This window comes from Acinonyx jubatus, chromosome D1 (assembly GCF_027475565.1).
Source record: "Acinonyx jubatus isolate Ajub_Pintada_27869175 chromosome D1, VMU_Ajub_asm_v1.0, whole genome shotgun sequence".
NCBI classification, from domain to species: Eukaryota; Metazoa; Chordata; class Mammalia; order Carnivora; family Felidae; genus Acinonyx; species Acinonyx jubatus.
In genome coordinates, this window is record NC_069390.1 from 13,877,480 (window position 1) to 13,902,485 (window position 25,006).

Below are 25,006 nucleotides of genomic sequence, written 5' to 3' on the forward strand. Positions count from 1 at the left end.
TCTGCAAAAGATTCACTTTGTTTATACTTTGTTGTGGGTTCAGAAAATACAGAGTAAATAAGATTGTGAAGATACCTACCCCCTATCCCCTTTGCCCCCCCCCAAAAAAAAAACTTGAAAGAAACAAACACACACTTAGTTTACTGATGCAGCATTTAATAAGGTTTCCAGTGGGAATAATGTAAAGTTCTATGGGATAATTAAAATAAACTTTGAATCAAAAGCAAGGAATGTTTTGGGTGAGTGCATTTAATTAAGATCCAAAATATGAACTGAATATATATATAAGTATATTGGTTAAATAGAAGAGATTACTTTGTACATGATAATTAGTCTTTGTTCTGGAGTCAAAAAGAATTAGATACATTATCAAGTGACATTTGCCTTTATCATTGTTTATTAGAACATTATTCCATGTTGAATATTAGATACAAAGTTTGTGCTGATTCCTAAAGACCCTGCGGAAGGCAATTTTTACCTCTTTGTTTCTTAAGCTGTAGATCAAGGGGTTTAGCATGGGGATCACTAATGTGTAAAACACAGAAGCCATTTTATCAGTATCAAAGGAGTGGGCAGATTTGGGCTGCATGTACATAAATAGTAGAGATCCATAGAACACAATCACCACTGTCAAATGAGACCCACACGTGGAGAAAGCTTTTTTCCTACCCTCTGCAGAATGCATTTGAAATATGGATATCAGAATTAGTATGTAAGACACGAGGACTACCAGCAGGGAAGAGATCAAATTAAATGCTGAAAATAGTATGATCAACAATTCTATTTCTTGTGCATTTGAGCAGAGCATAAGTAACAAGGCAACATCATCACAGTAGAAATGACTGATGACATTAGAACCACAGAAGGTCAATGTAAAAATTTTAATAGTGAACATTAGAGCCTGAAAGGTACTGTAGAGGTATGGAATGCCCACTAGCATGTGACAAAGTCTCTGTGACATAATAACATTGTAGAGCAGAGGGTTACAGATGGCCAAATAGCGGTCATAGGCCATGGCCGACAAGATGAAAAGTTCACTAATGATGAACATAAGGAAGAAAGCCAACTGTGTGGCACATGCATAATAAGAAATGGCATTTTGATCCACAACAAAATTTACCAGCATCTTGGGACAAATGACAGTAGAATTACCAAGATCAATGAAAGCCAGATGTTTGATAAAAAAATACATAGGTGTATGTAAGCGGGAGTCCACCTGGGTCAAGATGATCATGCCCAGGTTGCCTACCACTGTGACTGTATAGATGATGAGGAAGACCCCAAAAAGGGGAACCTGTAGCTCAGGCTGCCTTGTGACTCCTATCAGAATGAACTCCATCTGTGATGTTAGATTCTGTTGGCCCATGTACTCCAGTTAGCTCTTCTGGGAAGACACAGAGAGGTTGCTATTAGCTTTCATGTAGTTCATTTAAATAAATTACAATATTTGTAGACACAATGTAAATATTTCTTTGTAGTGGGGATAGAAGAAGAATTTCCACATCTTATTTTGAAACTAAAACAAATGATAGAATTCTCTACTTCTCAGCAAGAGATCCACATGAAACAAATGTACTGGGATAGCCGATTAAACTTTAAATAGAGCCAACAATATTTGGAACATACCCATTGATTTTTAAAAAGCCATACAAGATTGGCAAAGATATTGGTGTAGGAGGATGCTGGGCTCACTGCGTCCTGCTGATCACTTAGATTCCACCCACATTGGCCTAGATAACCCAGAAAACCACCAGAAGTCTAGCAGAACGGAATCTCTGGAGCCAAGCGTAGACAAGAGGCCTACCGAAGAGGGTAGGAAGGGCAGAAAAGTGTTGAGTGTTACACGGACTGGCGGGAGGGAGCTAGGGCAGTGGAGGGGCATCCCACTGGACAAGGCAAAGCCCCTGAAGTCTGGTTTGCAGAGAGAAGAGGCCGGATTCTGTGAGTTATGACAGCCAGCGGGACTTAACATCTGGAATGTTAAAAGTCAACAGCTCTGCTCTCAGAGAGTGGGGAGGGTGAAAGGACACCGGCAGGGAGAGTTGTTGAGCCCCAGAAGGACAGAACTCAGCAGGGGAACAAAGGCACTGGCAAGTGCCATTTCCCTATCCCATCCCCCAACCATAATTCTAAAGGGAACCAGTTCCCATCACCGAACTTGCTTGCACCCTGCAAACGCCCAATGCTGTGCTTCTGTGGATCCATGCCTCCGATGGGCGTGCCTCCCTCCCAGTGCTGCAGGGTCCCTCCCACAGAGGACCACAAAGGGCAAATCTAGCTAAGCCTGCCCCACCCTCCCCTGTGCAACTTGTGGATCCACCCAGTCTAATATGCCCTTGGCCAAATACCATCTAAGCAGCACCACAAGCCTGGCAGTGTGCAAGCAGCCCAGACAGGGGCCACGCCACTCCACAGTGAGTCCTGCCCCTGGGAGAGGGGAAAATAAGGTACACACCAGTCTGACAGTGGCCCCAGTGGTGGGCTAGGGGCAGACATCAGGTCTGACTGCGGCCCCACTCACCAACTCAAGTTACTCCAGACAGCACAGGGGAAGTTCCCTTCAAGTTGGATCTACCACAGGGACTACCCAAAGGACAAAATGGAAGAATTATCCTCAAAAGAAACTCCAGGAAGTAGCAACAGCTAAAAAATTGACCAAAACTGATTTAAGAAATATAACAGAACAAGAACTTAGAATAATAGTCATAAAATTAATCGCTGGGCTTGAAAAAAAGTACAGAGAACTGCAGAGAATCTATTGCTACAGAGATCAAGGGACTAAAAAATAGTCGTGAGGAATTAAAAAATGCTATAAATGAGGTGTAAAATAAAATGGAGGCGGCCATAGCACAGATTGAAGAGGCAGAGGAGAGAATAGGTGAATTAGAAGATAAAATTATGGAAAAAGGGGAAGCTGAGAAAAAGAGAGATAAAAAAATCCAGGAGTATGAGGGTAGAATTAGAGAACTAAGTGATGCAATCAAACAGAATAATATCCATATCATAGGAATTCCAGAAGAAGAAGAAGAGAGGGAAAGGGGCTGAAGGTGTACTTGAACAAATCATAGCTCAGAAGTTCCTGATCTGGGGAAGGAAACAGGCATTGATATCCAAGAGGGAACAGAGAACTCCCTTCAGACGTAACTTGAATTGATCTTCTGCATGACATATCAGGGTGAAACTGGCAAAATACAATGATAAAGAGAGAATTCTGAAAGCATCTAGGGATAAACAGGCCCTAACATACAAAGGTAGAAACATAAGAGGAGTGGCAGACCTATCTACTGAAACTTGGAAGGCCGGAAAGGAATGGCAGGAAATCTTCAATGTGATGAACAGGAAAAATATGCAGCCAAGAATCTTTTACCCAGCAAGTTTGTCATTCAGAATAGAAGGAGAGATAAAGGTTCTCCCAAACAAGCAAAAACTGAAGGAATTCATCACCAGTAAACCAGCCCTACAAGAGATCCTAAAGGGGACTCTGTGAGTGAATTGTTGCAAGGACTACAAAGTACCAGAGACATCACTACAAGCATGAAACCTACATGCATCACAATGACTCTAAACCCACATCTTTCAATAATAACACTGAATGTAAATGGACTAAATGCTCCAACCAGAAGACATAGGGTATCAGAATGGATTAAAAAAAAAAAAAAAAAGACCAATCTACTTGCTGTCTACAAGAGTCTCATTTTAGGCCTGAGGACACCTTCAGATTGAAAGTGAGGGGATGGAGAACTATCTATCATGCTACTGGAAGTCAAAAGAAAGCTGGAGTAGACATACTTATATCAGACAAACTAGACTTTAAATTAAAGGCTGTAACAAGAGATGAAGAAGGGCATTATATAATAATTACAGTGTCTATCCATCAGGAAGAGCTAACAATTATAAATGTCTATGTGCCAAATACGGGAGTCCCCAAATATATAAAACAATTACTCACAAACATAAGCAACCTCGTTGATAAGAATGTGGTAACTGCAGGGGACTTTAATACCCCACTTACAACAATGGATAGATCATCTAGACACAGGATCAATAAAGAAACCAGGGCCCTGAATGATACATTGGATCAGATGGACTTGACAGATATATTCAGAACTATGCATCCCAAAGCAACAGAATATACTTTCTTCTCAAGTGCACATGGAACATCTTCCAAGATAGATCACATACTGGGTCACAAAACAGCCCTTCATAAGTATAAGAGAATTGAGATCATACCATGCACACTTTCAGACCACAATGCTATGAAACTTGAAATCAACCACAGGAAAAAGTCTGGAAAACCTCCAAAAACATGGAGATTAAGGAATGCCCTACTAAAAAATGAATGGGTCAACCAGGTAATTAGAGAAGAAATTAAACAATATATGGAAAACATGAAAATGAAAATACAACAATCCAAACGCTTTGGGATGCAGCAAAGGCAGTCCTGAGTGGAAAATACATCGCAATCCAGGCCTTTCTCAAGAAACAAGAAAAATCCCAAATACAAAATCTAACAGCACACCTAAAGGAAATAGAAGCAGAACAGCAAAGACACCCCAAACCCATCAGAAGAAGAGAAATAATAAAGATCAGAGCAGAAATAAACAATATAGAATCTAAAAAAACTGTAGAGCAGATCAACGAAACCAAGAGTTGGTTTTTTGAAAAAATAGACAAAATAGATAAACCTCTAGCCAGGCTTCTCAAAAAGAAAAGGGAGATGACCCAAATAGATAAAATCATGAATGAAAATGGAATTATTACAACCAATCCCTCAGAAATACAAGCAATTATCAGGGAATACTATGAAAGATTATATGCCAACAAACTGGACAACCTGGAAGAAATAGACAAATTCCTAAGCACCCACACACTTCCAAAACTCAAATAGAAAGAAATAGAAAATTTGAACAGACCCATAACCAGTGAAGAAATTGAATCAGTTACCAAAAATCTCCCAACAAATAAGAGTCCAGGACCAGATGGCTTCCCTGCAGAATTCTAGCAGACATTTAAAGCAGAGATAATACCTATCCTTCTCAAGCTTTTCCAAAAAATAGAAAGGGAAGGAAAACTTCCAGACTCATTCTATGATGCAAGCATACTTTGATTCCCAAACCAGACGGAGACCCAGCAAAAAGAGAGAACTAAAGGCCAATATCTCTGATGAACATGGATGCAAAAATTCTCAACAAGATACTAACAAATCAAATTCAACAGCATATAAAAAGAATTATTCACCATGATCAAGTGGGATTCATCCCTGGGCTGCAGAGCTGGTTCAATATTTGCAAATCAATCAATGTGATATATCACCTTAACAAAAGAAAAGATAAGAACCATATGATCCTGTCAATTGATGCAGAAAAAGCATTTGACAAAATACAGCATCACTTCTTAATAAAACTCTCAAGAAAGTTGGGATAGAAGGAACATACTTAGACATCATAAAAGCCATTTATGAGAAGCCCATAGCTAATATCATCCTCAATGGGGAAAAACAGAGCTTTCCTCCTGAGATCCGGAACACGACAGGGATGTCCACTCTCACCGCTGTTGTTTACCATAGTACCATAGGTTCTAGCACCAGCAATAAGACAACAAAAGGAAATCAAAGGCATTAAAGTTGGCAAAGATGAAATCAGGCTTTCACTTTTTGCAGATAACATGATATTATACATGGAAAATCCGATAGACTCCACCAATAGTTTCCTAGAACTGATACATAAATTCAGCAAAGTTGCAGGATACAAAATCAATGTACAGAAATCAGTTGCATTCTTATACACTAATAATGAAGCAACAGAAAGACAAATAAAGAAACTGATCCCATTCACAGTTGCACCAAGAAGCATAAAATACCTAGGAATAAACCTAACCAAAGTTGTAAAAGATCTGTATGCTGAAAACTATAGAAAGCTTATGAAGGAAATTGAAGAAGATATAAAGAAATGGGAAAACATTCTGTGCTCATGGATTGGAAGAATAAATATTGTTAAAATGTCAATACTACCCAAAGCTATCTACACATTCAATGCAATCCTAGTCAAAATTGCACCAGCATTCTTCTCGAACCTAGAACAAGCAATCCTAAAATTTGTATGGAACCACAAAAGTCCCCGAATAGCCAAAGTAATATTGAAGAAGAAGACCAAAGCAGGAGGCATCACAATCCCAGACTTTAGCCTCTACCACAAAGCTGTCATCATCAAGACAGCATGGTATTGGCACAAAAACAGACACATAGACCAATGGAATAGAATAGAAACCCCAGAACTAGACCCACACACGTATGGCCAACTCATCTTTGACAAAGCAGGAAAGAACATCCAGTGGAAAAAAGACAGTCTCTTTAACAAACAGTGCTGGGAGAACTGGACAGCAACATGCAGAAGAATGAAACTAGACCACTTTCTTACACCATTCACAAAAATAAACTCAAAATGGATGAAGGACCTGAATGTGAGACAGGAAACTATCAAAACCCTAGAGGAGAAAGTAGGAAAAATCCTCTCTGACCTTAGCTGCAGCAATTTCTTACTTGACACATCTTCAAAGGCAAGGGAATTAAAAGCAAAAATGAACTATTGGGACCTCATGAAGATAAAAAGTTTCTGCACAGCAAAGGAAACAATCAACAAAACAAAAAGGCAACCAACCGAATGGGAAAAGATATTTGCAAATGACATATCAGACAGAGGGCTAGTATCCAAAACCTATAAAGAACTCAGCAAACTCCACACCCAAAAACCAATTAATCCAGTGAAGAAATGGGCAGAAAATATGAATAGACACTTCTTTAATAAAGACATCCAGATGGCCAACAGGCACATGAAAAGATGCTCAAGGTCACTCCTCATCAGGGAAATACAAATTAAAACCACACTCAGATATCACCTCACACCGGTCAGAGTGCCTAAATGAACAAATCAGGAGACTATAGGTGCTGGCGAGGATGTGGAGAAACGGGAACCCTCCAGCACTGTTGGTGGGAATGCAAACTGGTGCAGTTGCTCTGGAAAACAGTGTGGAGGTTCCTCAAAAAGTTAAAAATAGACTTACCCTATGACCCAGCAATAGCCCTGCTAGGAATCTACCCAAGGGATACAGGAGCGCTGATGCATAGGGGCACTTGTTCCCCAATGTTTATAGCAGCACTCTCAACAATAGCCAAATTATGGAAACAGCCTAAATGTCCATCAACTGATGAGTGGATAAAGAAGATGTGGTTTATATATACAAGGGAATACTACTTGGCAATGAGAAAGAATGAAATCTGGCCTTTTGTAGCAACGTGGATGGAACTGGAGAGTGTGATGCTAAGTGAAATAAGCCATACAGAGAAAGACAGATACCACATGGTTTCACTCTTATGTGGATCCTGAGAAACTTAATAGAAACCCATGGGGGAGGGGAAGGAAAGAAAAAGAGGTTAGAGTGGGAGAGAGCCAAAGCATAAGAGACTCTTAAAAACTGAGAAGAAACTGAGGGCTGATGGGGGGTGGGAGGGAGGGGAGAGTGGGTGATGGGCATTGAGGAGGGCACCTGTTGGGATGAGCACTGGGTGTTGTATGGAAACCAATTTGACAATAAATTTTATATTTAAAAAATGAAATAAAATAAAAGTCTATTCATAAAAAAAGTAAAAAGCCATATAAGCATTAATACAGATTTATTAGACTTTATTTCATCTACACAATGGTATCAATTTTCCTTTTGTACACTTCCATTTTTGTATGATAATTCCAGTGAAATTTTGATATTCTTAATGAAAGAAGCAGAAAGAATCTGGAGGCAATGCAGTTTAAGATTTAGGTTCCTCATTTGCATTTTCAAGGCCATGAATGAGGCCTTCGGCATGAACTAACAAAGTAATATATCTTTGTAAATGTTGCAAATGTAAAATATTTTAACCTTGATCAATTAAGCTCATTTTCTCTCTCCATTCCAACTTCTCCATCATCCTTCAGCTAATGTCAAGATAGTTTGTCATGTCTGAGGACATTTGTGGGATCCAGTTAAAGAGAGGTTGAGTAAACAATACTTTATTTGATGGTTACTGAATATATCTCTATGGTTCAAAATCAATGATATTTATCACTGAAAAGTGCCATCCATTTGGTGTAAGAACAGCTGTTAAGAACACTCTTACCACCCAATATGCTGAGATGTATGTCATTAATAAGAACATATTTATGGATATTATGATGCTTTTTTTTGAAAATCAGAGAGAGATAGAGACAGAGACAGCATGAGTGAGGGAGGGGGAGGGACAGAGAGAGAATCCTAAGCAGGCTCTGCATTGTCAGTACAGAGCCCCACGTGGGACTCAAACTCAAAACCCTGAGATCATGACCTGAGCCAAAATCAGGCTTACCTGACTGAGCCACCCAGGCACCCCAAGATTTTATGATGCTTTTGATTATTAGTTTCAGAGCTGAACTTTAAGATTATGTTTCCATTGTAAATAAATATTCACATTTACATTGCAACTTACATGCATAGTTTTATTTCTTCTCTTTTAAATTTTTTTTTTTTAACATTCATTTATTTTTGAGAGAGAGAGAGAGAGAGAGTACAAGCAGGGAAGGGTCAGAGAGAGGGAGACAGAGGATTGGGAGCAGGCTCCAAGCTGCCAGCACAGAGCCCATTGTGGGATTTGAACTCACAAATCATGACGTCATGACCTGAGCTGAAATCAAGAGTCTGCCGCTTGACTGACTGAGCCACCCAAGCTCCCCTATTTCTTTTTTTTTTTTTTTAAAGAACGATCTCAAATTAGCATAAGCCTCAAAATGCACAAGGTTTGGATCCACTCCTGCTAAAATATACAGTTTATATCAATATTCAGGGATTTTGAATATTGAATTTTACATGCTATATTGCCTCTGCTTTGCTTATTTATATGCATAGATTGATTCTTCCACTGTGGATATGATAAGGTCTACGAAACATTTAACAGGTTTATTTGAGTGTTTATTATGTCAATTTATTTCTCAAATTCCACAAAGGGATATACGTAGGGCACAACACTGTGATTTGCAAATACTTCTCTGATAAGTGTCGCCTTCATGTCATAAAATTTACATTGGAAGTCAGTGAAACAAAGTGATTGAAGACAGTGAAACTGCTTTAGCTCAATCCACCTGGATTCCCTTCCTTTCCCACTGTTTTTCAGTGAACATTCGGAACTCTGTTAGCATGATTTTCAAGTGGAGAAGGAATTGGAATGGAACATATTCAGTCAGATAAAATACCGAATAGAATTACTTTCACGTAACAAGATGTGTAGCTTTAGTCAGTACAACTAGCAGTCCAAGGGGGTTAAGGTAGACGCTTCTACCTATCAGATGAAACTCCCGGGAGCCTACCACAGGCCAGCTGGAGTCTGAAGCTACCCGGTGGCAGCTGGCAGATAGAATTCTAAGAATCTGATAATTTTTAGTGTTGAGTCAGCCACTTTGATCCCCGGAGTGGGCATGGACGAGAGAGGCAGTACGGGAGATACCATCCCATCTTCCTGGATGATACTGTCTATTGTTTCTGCCTTGAGTTCCTCCCTGCTTTCAGGGCCCTTCCTCTTGCACGAGTAAGTGCCAAGGGTCGCCGGACCTGCTGTCATGGGTTTTCCCACAGAACGGAAAATGCACCGGCTTAACAAAGGGATTCAGAATTCTGGTACCAATCCCACCACTTTGAAGTCGTCCATGTATTGCTAACTACTAGTCTAGTGTGTATTGAGTTTCTCTCCATTTTCAGTGTCAGTTTTTACCTCTCTCTGAAGATATCTGGATTCTTTCGCCCTGTTTTTTTTCTCTTTTAATTTTTATTTTATTATAAAAATAATTGACATGAGATCTACATAGTTAAAAGATTTTTAACTCTACAACACAGCATTGTTAACGAGGCACGATGTTCTATGATACATCTCTAGATCTTACTCATCTCACATAACTGAAACTTTATACCTGTTGATGAGCAATTCCGCATATGATCTAGGAACCCTGCTTCTGAGTATTTATCAAAAAGAATGGCTACTAAGGTCTTAAAGAGATATCGACACCCTATCCATTCTTATTTTGAAAAGGATATCTGATCAGTTTTGAACATCTTTTTTTTTAATTTTTTTTTAACATTTATTTATTATTGAGAGACAGAGAGACACGGAGCATGAGCAGGGGAGGGGCCGAGAGATGGAGAGACACAGAATCTGAAGCAGGCTCCAGGCTCTGAGCTGTCAGCACAGAGCCCAATGCGGGGCTCGAACCCACAAACCGCGAGATGGTGACCTGAGCCGAAGTCAGATGCTTAGCCAACTGAGCCACCCAGGCGCCCCAGTTTTGAACATCTTGATGCATACATTTTAAATACTTCCATTTAGGGCTAACCATTAAAACAGGATATAAAAAACGACATATTGCAAATGACTTTTCAATCTTCAGACATGGTAATATTAGGTAGGAATTATTTGGGGTTCAGGGCTTTCCCCATAATTCTTAAAAGTCATTCTATTTATTTCCCAGGCTACTCAATTAGTTTATAAATCCCATTCTGAATAAAGAAATCAAGTAGCAAGCAACTCAGTCGGGAAAAAAAAAAAACCAAAACCAAAACCAAAAAACAAAAAACAAAAAACTAACAACTAAATTTTTACAAGCTCATGCCTGGGAGTCCTTATATTAAAATTATTTGTAGTTTATAAAATATTGCATGGGTAATAATATATTTTAAAATATTCTTTTTCAAATATTTCATTGGATATATTCATATTAAAGAATATTATTAAACATTACATAGGACACATACTACAAATTATTTGTTGTTAATATGAAACCCATATGTAACTGTAGTTTATGCAGAAATCCTAACCTTAACAGTTTCTAGTTGATGAGACCAATATTGATGTTTTCAGATACTTTTGACTTCCTCTTCACCTGTAATATCCAAATTCCACTATCAACTCTCACAGATCAAATGGATCTATGACATATAGTCAATTCATAGGATTTAGTGCCCTAAAAAGACAATTCTACTCCAGGGAACCTCAGTTAACAAAAAGTATAATGAATTTTTGTGGTGTGTTAGAAAGAATCTGCTGTCAGTGACCATGGGAGTGTCCATGATCAGAAGCCAGGAATCATGAGAAATTACCAGCGTCCAAGTGATAATCAAAATTAACAAGTCCTATCTACTCACCTTTAATAGACTGGATTTTCTTCTCCTAAATTACTCTTACTTTTCCTTTGGGCAGGGAGAATTTATGTTTCTCCTCTTCTTTGCAATGCTCCCTGAGGAAGTTACATGTAATTCATTCAGATGATGTGCCCAAATCATCTGAGAGATATTTTTAAGTTGCTTTGTGGTACCTACTAATTATTGAGGATATCCTACATATTCCCTAGTGAAAAAATGTAAGGGACAATTCAAGGAAAGGAACAAAACAACGTAAATGATAATGTACAGCTCCATGGAGACCTACATGATATAAATACACTCATTCAGAGTCAGTGATGAAAGTAACAATGGAAAATAGTTTGACATCAGCTTTATCCCAGTAAAACTGGAATAGCTCCAAAAATCATGGATACATTTGACAATAACATTGTAATTGGACAAGAATTTTTCTTGGAATTTATTATTAGAATACAAGCATATCAGTAGGCACTGGGTTAAAATACATCATTTAACCTCAGTAAGATAGATATTACTATTTCCATATTCAAAGGACACCAAACTCAGATAACTTGCCGTAAGTCACATGGCTGACAAGTAGAAGATTTGAAATTAAAGCCTCATCTTTAAATGACTGATATACATGCCTTGACCTTTCATATGGCAAACCTGTGACAATGATTGTAATGCAATGTGTTGCCATAATGATTGCCTCAAGTATAATGTTTTCTGAGCTGAGATCCTACCAATCTTTGATTCCCACGAACTGTACTCATTAAGAGTAAAATCTATTGTCTTTTCAAATTCACTAATTGTTTTTTTATGCAGTATCTAGTTTGCTGTAAAAAAAAATAATGAATAAGAGATGCCTGAGTGGCTCAGTCAGTTAAGCGCTTGAAGCTTGATTTCAGCTCAGGTCATCATCTCAAAGTTTATGAGCTTGAGCCCTGTGTCGGGCTCTGTACTGAGAGCCTGGTTGGGGTTCTTTCTCTCCTGCTTGAGATTCTCTCTCTCCCTCTCTTTGCCCCTCCCCTGCTTGTGGTCTTTCTCTCTCTCTTTCTCTCTCTCTCTCTCTCTCTCAAAATAAATAAATAAACTTAAAAAAAAGAACAATAAAATGCTTATGACTGATATTACCTCTGCCCCTAGTAACTCATTTAGGTTCTCTATCATAATTCCTGTTTCTTTTTTTAATATCCATGTTTTCCTTTAAATTCTTGCAAATATTTGCAATTGTTTTAAAGTCCTAATCTCCTATTTCTATTACCTCTGTTATTTATAGGTCTAATACCGATGATTTATTTTTCCTGGGGTTATGGATAACATTTTCCTGTTTTTTCAACCTGCAGAGAAATATAACTTTAGATGCTAAACCTTGCAAACATTCTGCAGTTGAGTAGAGAATTTTTACATCTTTCTTTAAACAGTGTTGAGTTTTCTTTTGGCAAGGAGTTTGTTTACTTTTATTTACTTGACATTCTACTTAATCCTGTTGAAAGTTAATATTGAGCTGTGTTAAAATGGAGTATAGTGAATCTTTTCCTCTGGGGTGAGTTCTTTTCTCTTTTGCTATCTCCATTGGAAGCCCTAGATAGTCAATAAATTTCCTCACTAAATTTTGGCAGAATTTAAATATATCTGATATATCCTGTGTGAATCAGTAGCTTTCATCATACAGATCCCTGATGATTTCTTTTTCCCTGGTAGTTGTTCCTGATCTGGACTTATGGGGTCTTCTCTTAATATGTGCACTTCGGAAGTCATCCAAAGTCTCAAACGTCATGTCAACATCTTAATCACTTTGCTTAGGCCTTTCTACTCCAGGACTAAGCTCCCACATTTCAAGCACCCCAGCCCTTCCTGATATGATTTTGTCTTTTCATTTCAATGTGACTATTGTGTTCTCCACGTGTTCCCAACCACCACCCCGTGTCAGGAACCAGTAAACGTGCCCCTTACAGATCACAGTAGTGTGCTGCCAATCATCAAATATCTGAAAACATCTGTCACATTTGTGTTCTCCAATTTTCAGTGGTTTTCCGCAGCAGGCTTATTAAAATCCAGATTCCAGTTACAGAGATTGACAAAAGCGCTCAGAAAAGACATGCTACAATTTTCCCTTATCAGTCTGATTTTTAGCATCCTCCTATTTCCCTCCATGATTATCTACTTTCTTTGAACAGATATCTAGATATTCTGATGTAAGTGTCTTTGGGAGGATGTTTATGCTCCAATCTTTCTTAAAACGAATATTCCATTATTTTCGATAACCCCTCATCTCTAGTTTGTACCATAAAGCCTAGAGTGTATCATCCATCAGTAAACATTAGTTTGGTGAGTGTAAGCACTGACTCTAAGCCGGATTTTAAGCAGGATTTCTTCCAAATCGTTCTGCATGTTAAACCAAGAATAGAGATAGGAGTCCTAACCATCAGAAATTTGCTTGTTTACTGTGTGTGCGTACATTGCTTTTAAAGTAGTAACATTTGTCAGTGTCTTGAACATCTGCATAAAGACAAAGTTTGGGGGAACCTGGGTGGCTCAGTTGGTTGAGCAACCAACTCTTGCTTTCTGTCCAGGTCATGATCTCATAGGTCATGGGATGGAGAGCCCTGGGCTCTGCCCTGACAGTGGAGAACCTGCTTGGGATTTTCTCTCTCTCTTTCTTTCTCTTCCTCTCCCCCCTCACAATAAATAAACAAACTTCAAAAAAAGAAAAAAGACAAAGTTTGTAACAAGCCTAGAAACCTCTAACTATCATTTAGGTAATTCACTTTTTTTTTGAACAGATTTATCTTCAGTTATTGTTCCTACTATATGCTACTGAATTTCAAAAATCTCCCCATCTTTTTTTGATGTTTTCTTAAATTATTAATAGCATTTTAGTTAATTATACACTTTATGGAGATAGAGAAATCATGGGAAAGTGTAAATTCCCTTGAGAGACAGTGTCCTAAGTTACTGTAAAACATTCAAGCTGTCATAGATCTCCTTAGAGGCCAATGTCAAGTGTGTGTATATATATAGATGTCCCTTCTGCACAAACTTGTCCTCTTAGAGGAAAAGTATTAAATATGTTAAAACTGTTCATTAGTTTGTTATTCTGCTCCTTGTACATTAATAGATAAAATTTGCCTTCAATTATTTTACCCGGAGTTATCTTTAGATACATACTATTAATATAATAACTCTGTATATCACATAATTATTAACGGAAACTCTTTTTCACCAATAAAAAACATGGAAAAGTACACAGAGTTTCTAAAGCTGAAAGATTAAAATATTTTTGGTAAGTTCAATTAGTTTTGTAAGCTTTTTTTCTTTTTCTTGGAATTTCCTCATAATTAGATTAGTTAGAAAATTTGTTTTAAGTCTCGTAGAATCATATGAGTGCTAAGAATATTAGAGATTATGTCATCTAACTCAACACCTTATCATTCAATTCTGCTTCAGTATCATCTTAAATTTTGCAGAGGATGGGTATCTCTGAATAAGCACTATAATTGAATTTCTAAATTCCATTTGGAAGTGCCGTGTTTTTAAGTATGCTCACGATGAAAACTGTTTACAATAGACAATCTTTCCTTGAGAAAATGTTTTTTAGTTGGTGTTCTGAAAAGAAGAAGCAGACAGTTCCATGAGAATTCTAACCAATGCAACTTTCTGCAGTGATGGAAATGTCTATAATTTCTGTTGTTCAGCATATTGACTACCAGTCACATATGGGTCTTGAGCACTTGAATGAGGACTAGTTCACATAATTTAGATTTAATTCAGTTTCACTTTATGTGTAAATATTTTCATGAAATCACACTGCATAGGATACTTGGGACGTGATAGACTAATGTTATATTCAGTAATGAAAAGTCTGGGCTTAACATCATTTGTTGAAAGCACTCATGCACTGTGGCAAATATATTGATAGTTTCTGAGCAACATATGAGAAATTGTGAAAATTTATGGGCCAGTAATTTATCAAAGGAAATGCTAAACCATCCATTTACATTTACATTTAAATGCCATTTTAAATAAAATGAGCCAGATATTAAAAATTGGGGAAAGGTAAATTGGTTGACTAAAATATTTTTTTCGTGATCTATATTTGTCCACATCTTCCCTTAAAGAAACTCACATAGCAATTGCCTATCAATATATTGCTTATCTACCTACATATCTATCATCTATTACCTATCATCTATCTATCTATCTATCTATCTATCTATCTATCCATCTATCTATCATCTATCATCTGTATCTTTTATCTAATCTACATCTATCATTTTTCTGTTATATGTATCTTACTATCTTTTCTATAATTTGAGTACTTATTATACACTCAAAGCAATATTTAGCATCTTGCTTGCAATATCTCCTATTTTCTTTTCAATAATCATGTGACGTAGATGTAATTATATGCAGTCTGAGAAAAGATAAATGAGTTTGCCAAAGTCAGTAAGTCAGTAGTGATAAGTGATTTCCTGGGTCTCAGAGTAGGTGATTTCACTGGGGGTGTCCTTCCAAGGGCTCATCAGAAGCCATCACAAGAAACCAGGGATCCATGCACTTTGAAGAGTATCATGGCACCAGCTTGAAGGTCAACCCCTGCCTTAGATCTTGTAATTTATTTCTTTCATGTCTAAATAAGAAGAGTTGAGACCATAGCTTAAATTTAACTTTGCAAATTCTTTTCACTTGCCATCAGTGTCCCTCATTCTGGTATCACCTTTCTTTCTATTGAGGTGGGCACTATAGAAACAGACTAAAATTTTTGAGAGTCTAAATGCTTTTTCAATATTTCCTTATTGGATAGAATCATAAGTAGCCCTGAAAAAATTAAGAAACAATTTAATAAAGCTCCAGCTATTATAAATGAGTAGACTTAGATTCAGCAAAATGATTTATTTAAGGACACAACTCTAAACATGTTTCTGTTTGTTTTTACTAAATGCCAGACTGTCCTGTTCATTCTAATTCCTTTATTTTTTTTTCATATCAGACTTCAAGATAAGGAATTAACAAATGGCTGAAGAAAATTTCACAGCTGTTACTGAATTTATTCTTTTGGGATTGACAGATAATGCTGACCTGAAAATCATGCTTTTTGTGTTGTTCTTGGTGATTTATGCAATTACCTTGGCAGGGAATCTGGGCATGATTTTCTTAATCCAAATCACTCCCAAGCTCCACACACCCATGTACTTTTTCCTAAGCTGCCTTTCATTTATAGATGCCTGCTATTCGTCTGTTATTGCACCGAAAATGCTGATCAACTTCTTGGTTGTGAGGGAAACCATCTCATTCTCTGCCTGCATAGTGCAGCATTTGTTTTTTGGGGTGCTTATCACCACAGAAGGCTTCTTGCTGTCATTGATGGCCTACGACCGCTATGTGGCCATTGCCAACCCTTTGCTTTACAGTGTAGTCATGTCTAAAAGGAAGTGTGTAGGGCTGGTCACTGGGTCATTCGTAGGTGGAATGCTCAACTCATTGATACACACAATAAGCTTGGGAAGACTGTCCTTTTGTGGGTCCAGTGTTGTTAGCCACTTCTTCTGTGATGTTCCCCCACTGCTAAAGCTGTCATGTTCTGATACATCCAAGAATGAGTTGCTGCTTTTAACTTTTTCTGGAGTCATTGCCATGGCTACTTTTTTGATTGTGGTCATTTCCTACATTTTCATTTTTATCACTATCCTGAGGATCAGTTCAGCAGCAGGTAGACAGAAAGCCTTCTCCACCTGTGCCTCTCACCTGACTTCTGTGACCATATTCTATGGTACCTTAAGCTTTAGTTACATTCAGCCAAGTTCCCAGTATTCTGTGGAGCAGGAGAAGGTGGTTTCTGTGTTCTATACACTAGTGATTCCCATGTTAAACCCACTTATTTACAGTCTGAGGAACAAAGAGGTAAAGGATGCTGTGAAAAGGGCCATAGAGATGAAACATTTCCCCTGTTAATTTCAAGTCCCTGTGAATTGTACAACAGTCCACCAGTCCCTTCTTTACTTAACTAACTTTCGCATGAATTTAATTAACTGTAGTTTCTTAGTACAAACCATATATTCTACATACTCATTTTCACATGAGAAAACAAAAGTATTTCTACTTTTGTAGAAAGTGATTGAATTCATAACTGCATTTTAGAACAGATAACAAAGCTTAGCTCATGTGAGATATGTATCTGCATCAATTTTAATAAAATTAATTCAACAAAATTTATTTCATCACTTCCTAGAATTGTGTATTTTCTGATGTTTGGAAAACGGAAAGAAAAAAATAGACATATACTGTTGGAGATATAAAGAATTAGGGGTTCTTCTAAGATACTTAAAAATTATTTGCCCAGAAAGGTAACTGCATACATTTTTCTTTTATTTGTAAAACTTGCATTAAATGTATGTATGTATGTATGTATTTTTTTTTCATTTAGAGCGAGACAGCATGAGTAGGGGAGGAACAGAGAAAGAGGGGGGCAGAGGATCTGAAGTGGGTTCTCTGTTGACAACAGTGAGCCCAATGCTAGGCTTGAACTCACAAACCATGACATCATAACCCGGGTGGAAGCCAAGAGGTTCAGCTGACTGAGCCACCCAGGCACCCCAAAACTTGCATTAAATTTTAAATATGGGAAAATCTCCCTGGTGACTAAAAAGACAGGTGTTATTTCAAGTGATATTTTCCAAACAGCAGCTACTTGTCTACTGTTCTTCTTAGATATGAGTGACCTCATTTTGAGAAAATGATAGTTACAATCGTCAACATGCAATAATGAGCTTTCCCTAAATAATTAATAAATTAATTTTAGTTTTTGCATTTATTCATGTATATTTTGTCCTATGTATATATGCTTATTCAAATATCTGAAACTGTTATTGACCTAAATACATATATATTATATGTTTTCTTTCTTTATACTCATGAAGGCTTGCTTCTATGCCTTAACTTTCTCTGGAGTGAATAAACCGGTTTCCTGAGTTCCCTGAGCTGCCCTAACAAATGTATTAACCGTGAGGAATGGGGTCATTGGAAACTCTGATTTGGACTCAGCTGGTCAGTCACAATAAACAACCTGGTCATGGAGTTGGCATCTGAAGTGGGGGACGGGAGGGGGGCGGGCAGTCTGTGGGACTGAACATTTAACCCGGAGGATCTGATACTATCTCTGGGTAGAGGGAGTCAATATTGAGTTGAATTGCAGGACTCCTCTCTGCTGTTAGAAATTTCTTGCCACTAACATCAACAGAGTTAGGCTGGCCATTGCTGCTGCGTGGATTGCAGCATAAAGAGAACAGTAGGAGGGCTAAAAGGAGAAGAGAGGAAAACAGGCAGCCAAGACTTGTTTGTGCAATGCCAGGGGCTGTTAGTTCTCACCAACACTATGTGGTGTTCTGGCTGGAAATAACATAAAGATTTAACTGAGGAAAAAAAATGTGGGAAAACCACATGCACACACACACACACACACGTGCACATGTGCACACACACACACATACACACACTGAAATTTGGGTACAGAATCATTAGTGGTACCTCCATACAAATGTAATGAGAACTTTCCACTCCAAAGCTTGTTATTTGGTCCATGTTTCTTTCTTTTCTATGTCTTAATCTCTGAAGAGGGAAGCTGGCTGCCCAATGACTACTTTTGAGATTATAACAGGAGCCTCAAGATTTCTGCTTCAGGTATTTCAGTTCTAGTCCCCAGTATAGGATCATTTAAAGACTAATTTAGTAGGGGTGCCTGGGTGGCTCAGGTGGCTAAGCGTTTGACTTCAGCCTAGGTCATGATCTTGTTGTTCCCGAGTTCAAGCTCCTCATCGGGCTCTGTACTGACAGCTCCGAGCCTGGAGCCTGTTTCAGATTCTCTCTCTCTCTCTCTCTCTCTCTCTCTCTCTCTCTCTCTGTCTCCGCCCCTCCCCCACTCATGCTCTCTCTCAAAAATAAATAAAACATTAAAAAATTTAAACAAGAGTAATTTAGTAAATTCAAAACCTTCTCTCTTTTTAAGTATCCTCTTTTTCTTCATTCAAGATTTAAAACAAAACAAAAATGCCAAGAAAATACTTCACATACTGGAATCTTACAATTTAGAAAAATTCCATTGAATACATTTAAAAATCAGGTTCTGTAATTTGACACGCACTTACTGGCTTAGTTCGGTAAGTACTCAGTGATTCGATAGTTTTCCTTCATTTAATAATACCAACCTTTACCATTAACAAACAAAAATAAATCTGAGGGAAATATATTTGCATTCACATTAAATTAAGTACAATTTTGTGTATTTTTGAGTTCTTTAAACATTTCTTTTTAATGTTAATTTTTTTATTTAAATTTTTTTTACATTTATTTATTTTTTGAGAGACATAGAGAGACAGAGTACAAGTTGGGGAGGGGCAGAGAGAGAAGGAGACACAGAATCTGAAGCAGGCTCCAGGCTCTGAGCTGTCAGCACAGAACTCAACGCAGGGCTTGAACTAACAAACCATGAGATCATGACCTGAGCCAAAGTCGGATGCTTAACCGACTGAGCCACCCAGGCACCCCAATGTTTATTTATTTTTGAGAAAGAAAGTGCAAGTGATGGAGGGACAGGGAAAAAGAGGGACAAGGGATCCAAGGCATGTTCTGTGCTGACAGCAAAGAGCCCAATGCCATGTTCAAACTCATAAATTTTGAGATCATGATCTAAGCCAACGTTGGATGCTTAACCAACTAAGCCACCCAGGTTCTTCAATGTATTTTTGAGTTCTACTACTGTGAAGGTCAGTAGATGCAATCTGGGATTCTCAAAGCCCATGAGTCATTTGAAAATATATTCCAATGATTTTATTTTTGCTAGTTCATAACTGACAAGCCAGGCATATTCAACTAGTTAACAAAAATCTCTCTACATAAACAGGGATAAACCCCAGGCATTATGAATTTAAAATACATACTACAATCATTCAGAGGGATAAGAAGCCAATGCTATAAAGTTATTTCCAACAATGTAATAATAATTATCATAGTTGTAATATTATTAATAATGCATAAGGTCAATGCCTATACAGAACATGCATAACTCATTTTATTGCATTTCACTTTATTGCACTTTGCAAATACTACTTTTTTTTTTTTTTTACAACTCAAAGGTTTGTGGCAACCCTGCATTGAGCAGTGCATTGGCACTATGTTTCCAACAGCCTCTGCTCATTTTGTGTCTGTGTTGCATTTTGGTAATCTCACAATATTTCAGACTCTTTCATTATCATTATATTTGAACTGCTGCAATCTCATAAAAAAAAGTTAATGGAGGTGAGGTGGGTCGAATAGAGAAATGTTGGCTAACTGCAGAAGGAAGAAGGACAAGGAACTGTATCCGGTCAGCATTTCCTTTTGGATTGCCTCATCCTACTACAACTCCTCCCGTCCTCAGTGTTGGATGAAGAGTTGCTTCTTCTGGATGAACAAAGAAAGTGGTTTCTTGATATGGCATCTATTCCTGGTAAATATGTTGTGAAGATTATTGGAAGGGCAACAATGGATTTAGAATATTAGATAAATGTAGTTGATAAAGTCAGGTCAGGGTTTGAGAGGATCTACTCCAATTTTAAAGTAGTTTTACTGTGGGTAAAATGCTACCAAAAAGAATCACATGCTACAGAGAAATTCATCTGAGAAAGAAAGAATCAATTGAGGCAGTGAATTTCATTGTCATCTTGCTTTAAAAAAATTGCCTCAGCCACTCCAGCCTTCAGCAACACCACCCCATCAGTCAGCAGCGACCAACATAGAGGCAATACTCTCCATTACCAAAAAGATTACGACTTTCTGGAAGCTCAGATGATGATGGTTAGTGCATTTTTTGAAATTGAGATATGTACATTGTTTTTTAGACATAATGCTATTGCATACTTAATAGTATAGTGTAAACACAACTTATATAGGCACTGGGGAATCAAAACATTTGTTTCTCTCGATTTAGTGTGATACAGCTTTATTGTAACACTGGCTTTAATGTGGCAGTAATCTGCACTATCTCCAAGGTATGCCCGTACAATATATTGAGTGTTGTCCCGATTCATGTAAACATCCAAAGGCTGCTGACCACAGTGATTAGACAAATAAAAGGAACAAGGTACAACTCAGGAATATCTATCAACCCCATGAAAAGAACCTTCACAGATCAACCTATATAGTTTGTCATCGAAAGAGCTACTGAAAACCAGAGACGTCAACAGAGACCGAGTGGGGAATCTGGGCTTCTTTTCTCCCTCTGGCAGTCATGAGGCAGTTCCTCCTTCCTCTGCTAAGCACTATCAGAGAAAGGTTATTAAACAGACAAGATAAAAGATGATTCGTTGACTTATAATATAAAACTGTTCAAGTTTCAGATCTGTGAAAGACATCAGACCCAAAGGTACACATATTGTATAAATACACTTATAGGAAATGCCCCAATGGATGAAATCAGGGAGGCAGGAAAGAGATTGTTGGTTGCTTGAGGCTGGGGTTTGGAGGTGTTGATGAAGAATGAGGAGTAACTACTAAGTACTAATAGGCACGAGGTCTCTTTCTGGGGTAATGAAAATGTCCTAAAATTGATTGTGGTGTTGGTTGTACAACTCTGTGAATATCCTATAATCATTGAATTGTACACTTAGAATGGGTGAATTGTATGGCTTGTAAATTATATCTCAATGAGACTGCTATAAAAATAAAAATAGCAACAAGGGGAAAAAAGTCCATTTACGTGACTATTACTAGATCTGAAATCAGGAGGTTAATCTATGTATAATCCACCTTGCAAGAGACAGAAATCACATTTATCTAATAGGTATTAAATTCTTTATGGTAGACAAAACATGTGAAAGTTTAATGACTTTGTAAAAAATTAAAACTTGAAAGAAATCTTTATAATGTTCTATTTCTAAATCAATTTTTTGAAAATAAATCTCTAATTTCTATGGAATCAAGGTGCACTGTGATGACCAAGGAAAAATTTTATGAAGAGGTAAGTTTTAAAAACACCAACATTTTCAGGGGTGCTTGGGTGGCTCTGTTGGTTAAACATCTGAATCTTGATTTTGGATCAGGTCATGATCTCATGGTTCATGGTTTTTTGTCTCACGTTGTGCTCTGCACTGACAGTGTGGAGCTTGCTGGGGATTATCTCTCTCCCCCTCTCTCTGTCTCTCCCCTGCTCATGGTCTCTCTCTCCCTCTCTCTCTCTCTCAAAATAAATAAATAAACTTTAAATAATAATAATACTACTAATAAGCTCTCTCAAAATAAATAAAAAAACTTTAAATAATAATAATTAATAACAACAACAATAATAATAATGCCAAAATTTTCTATGACAGAATAAAATCTGAATTTTTACTTTGTCTACTCTATGGTTGACTGATTTCTATTATTTTGAGCTGTGCATTATATAAATAGGCAGATACCTCTGACCATATATTTTGTTATTATTTTATTTCATGTGCTATTTGATGAAAGTTTGTTGAGATTTAAGGAATATCATCCAAAGTATTTTAATCCTTATCATGAAAGAAACAATCAAGGTAAGACTGAGTGTAACTATAATATGAATTTCTGCTGAAATATAACACAGTAAGGAATAGGAAGGCACACCCTTCGTGCCTTCCAGGGAGTCACTCACACATACTAGAAATTAGAATAGAGTTTCTCCTGTAATATGACTTCTGAGATTTCTCTACCTCATAGCATTCCTGTTCAGCTCTCCAAGTGGTTCCTCTTTCTCCAGGGAATTCTGAGATACACGTGGCACCAGTTGTCAATTCCCATATCCTTCTTCTTTCCCAGTGGGGCCTTTCTCTAATTAAGAAATCATATGCAGATACAATTTGACATCTGGGAATACTATGATTATTGTAGGTCATTAGATATTTAATGAATCATAGATCGTTCCTTATTCCAAATATAATATCATTTAACTTTCATACGCAACATTCTCAGTTATCTCTCTCTCTCTCCCTCTCTCTCTTTCTCATATTTTCAGGAGCTCTTTTGATGACAAACTGTGTAGGTTGACTGATAAAGTTTTTTTTTTTTCATGAGGTGGATAAAGTTATAGCTTGTTCTTTTTATCTGCGTCACCACTGTGCTGAACAGCCTTTGGGTGTTAACATGAATCAGGGCAATATTCAATGCATTCTACTTCATTGGGGAGGTGTTTTTCACATCTTAGTCTATATGAATGGCACACCCTAAAATAACATGGTGCCCAGCCTTCACAACTGCAGGTAATGCTCTACCTTTCTCCATTATATCATTTAGGGATGTTTTTCCCATGCATTTAATGGGTCACTCAACAGATCATGGCTCAAGAAAGAGGGCCATGTTTTTCATTAAAAAAAAAAGTGATGGACTGTTGAACTTCATGGCTTTTCACTAGCTCTGTTGCACAACAACATCAGAGTCAATATATTCTCTTGACCTTATGTTAATTTTCCAAATGAGTGAAGCTTGGATAAAATTTCAGCAAAGCCTAAGGAGTAGAAGATGATTGAGAATAAATAGTCCCCTTACAGGCCTCCCCCACCCCCCCCCAACTTTTTTTTTTTGAAAGAGTATCTATCTCTTATAGTGTCCCTGGCAGAATTCCTACTACAAATTACTAACAATGACATTTGGCTTTTTTTTTTTTTTTTGTAATTCTGCTTCTCCTTATCTTTTATTTCTCAAAAGGAGTCAAACTTTGAACATAAATATAAAAATATAAACCTCCTTGTTTATTTCTTTTCAGGATGTTTCTGATAACTTAATGCTAATTCTTGCCCTCCTCCAATTTATTAGAGATTTGCTCAGGCTTTGTCCTGCATTCACTTTGTTATGGCTGTCTATTTGAGCAAAATCACCCTTACGAGATGCCTGATAGGAGCGACTGGGTGGCTCAATCAGTTAAACATCCAACTCTTGATTTTGGCTCAGGTCATAATCGCACGGTTTTGTGACGTTGACTCCTGCATTGGGGTCTGGGCCTGACAGTGGAGCCTGCTTGGGATTCTTTTACTTCCCCTCTCTCTGCCCCTCCCCCCTCTTTCTCTCTCTCTCTCACTCTCTCTCTCTCAAAATGAATAAACATTTAAAAAACCCCAAATGCCTGATTAATTAATTAATTAATTACTGTGAGTCAGTTCATTTATTTATAATTAACTGATTTTATCGTTCTTGAATTCTTTTTCTGTGCAGACGTGGCTTCCATTATTTTATGAATCTCTCTGCTATTTCTCCTTTTCTAGTCTGACATCAGCTTATGGGAAATTTTACTCTCTGTCATCTCTGGGATGACATCAGTGAAACATAAAAATGACATTAAGAGACAATAAAGAGTACGTCTTAAGGGCATGAAACCTTAGTAATGAACTAGACCACCCAGCTTTGAAGCCTGGTTCTAACACCTAATGAGTTGTGGACTCTGACAGCTTACTTAACCCCTCTGAATCACCATTTTATAAATTAAAAAATAAAAATTCTAATACAATCTATCTCACAGAGCTGTTGTGAGGACAAAATTCAAGACGCGAAGAATGCCTGTCATACAGTACCCAAAGATGAGATAATATTACCTACAAGTCTTTATGACCATCACAAAGATTCCTTTTAAGGACATCAACAGTTTGATAAAATTGATCCTCACATGATACTGTATTATGCAATATAGTTTTTTTCTATTTTGAGACTTTATTTTTTATGAGAATTTTTAGGTTTAGTGTAAACTTAAGAGGGTACAGAGATTTCTCATATATTCTCTGTCCCAACAAATGCATAGCCTCCCCATGTCCCATTATCCACATTCCCCTGTAGAGAGGTACAGTTGTTACAT

General features: G+C 37.5%; 3 protein-coding genes across 3 annotated transcripts in view; 1 reads left to right on the top strand and 2 right to left on the bottom strand.

Moving 5' to 3' along the window:
• The window catches only part of LOC106986173 (olfactory receptor 8K1), a 56,192-nt gene that overhangs the window by 5,051 nt on the left and 26,135 nt on the right, over window positions 1-25,006 (bottom strand). The window lies entirely within an intron of this gene.
• On the bottom strand, window positions 425-1,369 carry LOC106986174 (olfactory receptor 8K5). Its single transcript, XM_015084352.2, has one exon. The coding sequence runs from the start codon at window positions 1,364-1,366 to the stop codon at window positions 425-427; it is 942 nt and encodes a 313-aa protein (XP_014939838.1). The 5' UTR covers window positions 1,367-1,369.
• Window positions 16,183-17,127, top strand: LOC106986175 (olfactory receptor 1052). The gene has a single exon (XM_015084353.3). It carries the CDS (start codon window positions 16,189-16,191, stop codon window positions 17,125-17,127), a length of 939 nt encoding a protein of 312 aa, XP_014939839.2. The 5' UTR covers window positions 16,183-16,188.

Bases quoted from the DNA above. Each gene is read 5' to 3' on its own strand.
- LOC106986174 (XM_015084352.2), bottom strand. From the start codon at position 1,366: ATGGGCCAACAGAATCTAACATCACAGATGGAGTTCATTCTGATAGGA.
- LOC106986175 (XM_015084353.3), top strand. From the start codon at position 16,189: ATGGCTGAAGAAAATTTCACAGCTGTTACTGAATTTATTCTTTTGGGA.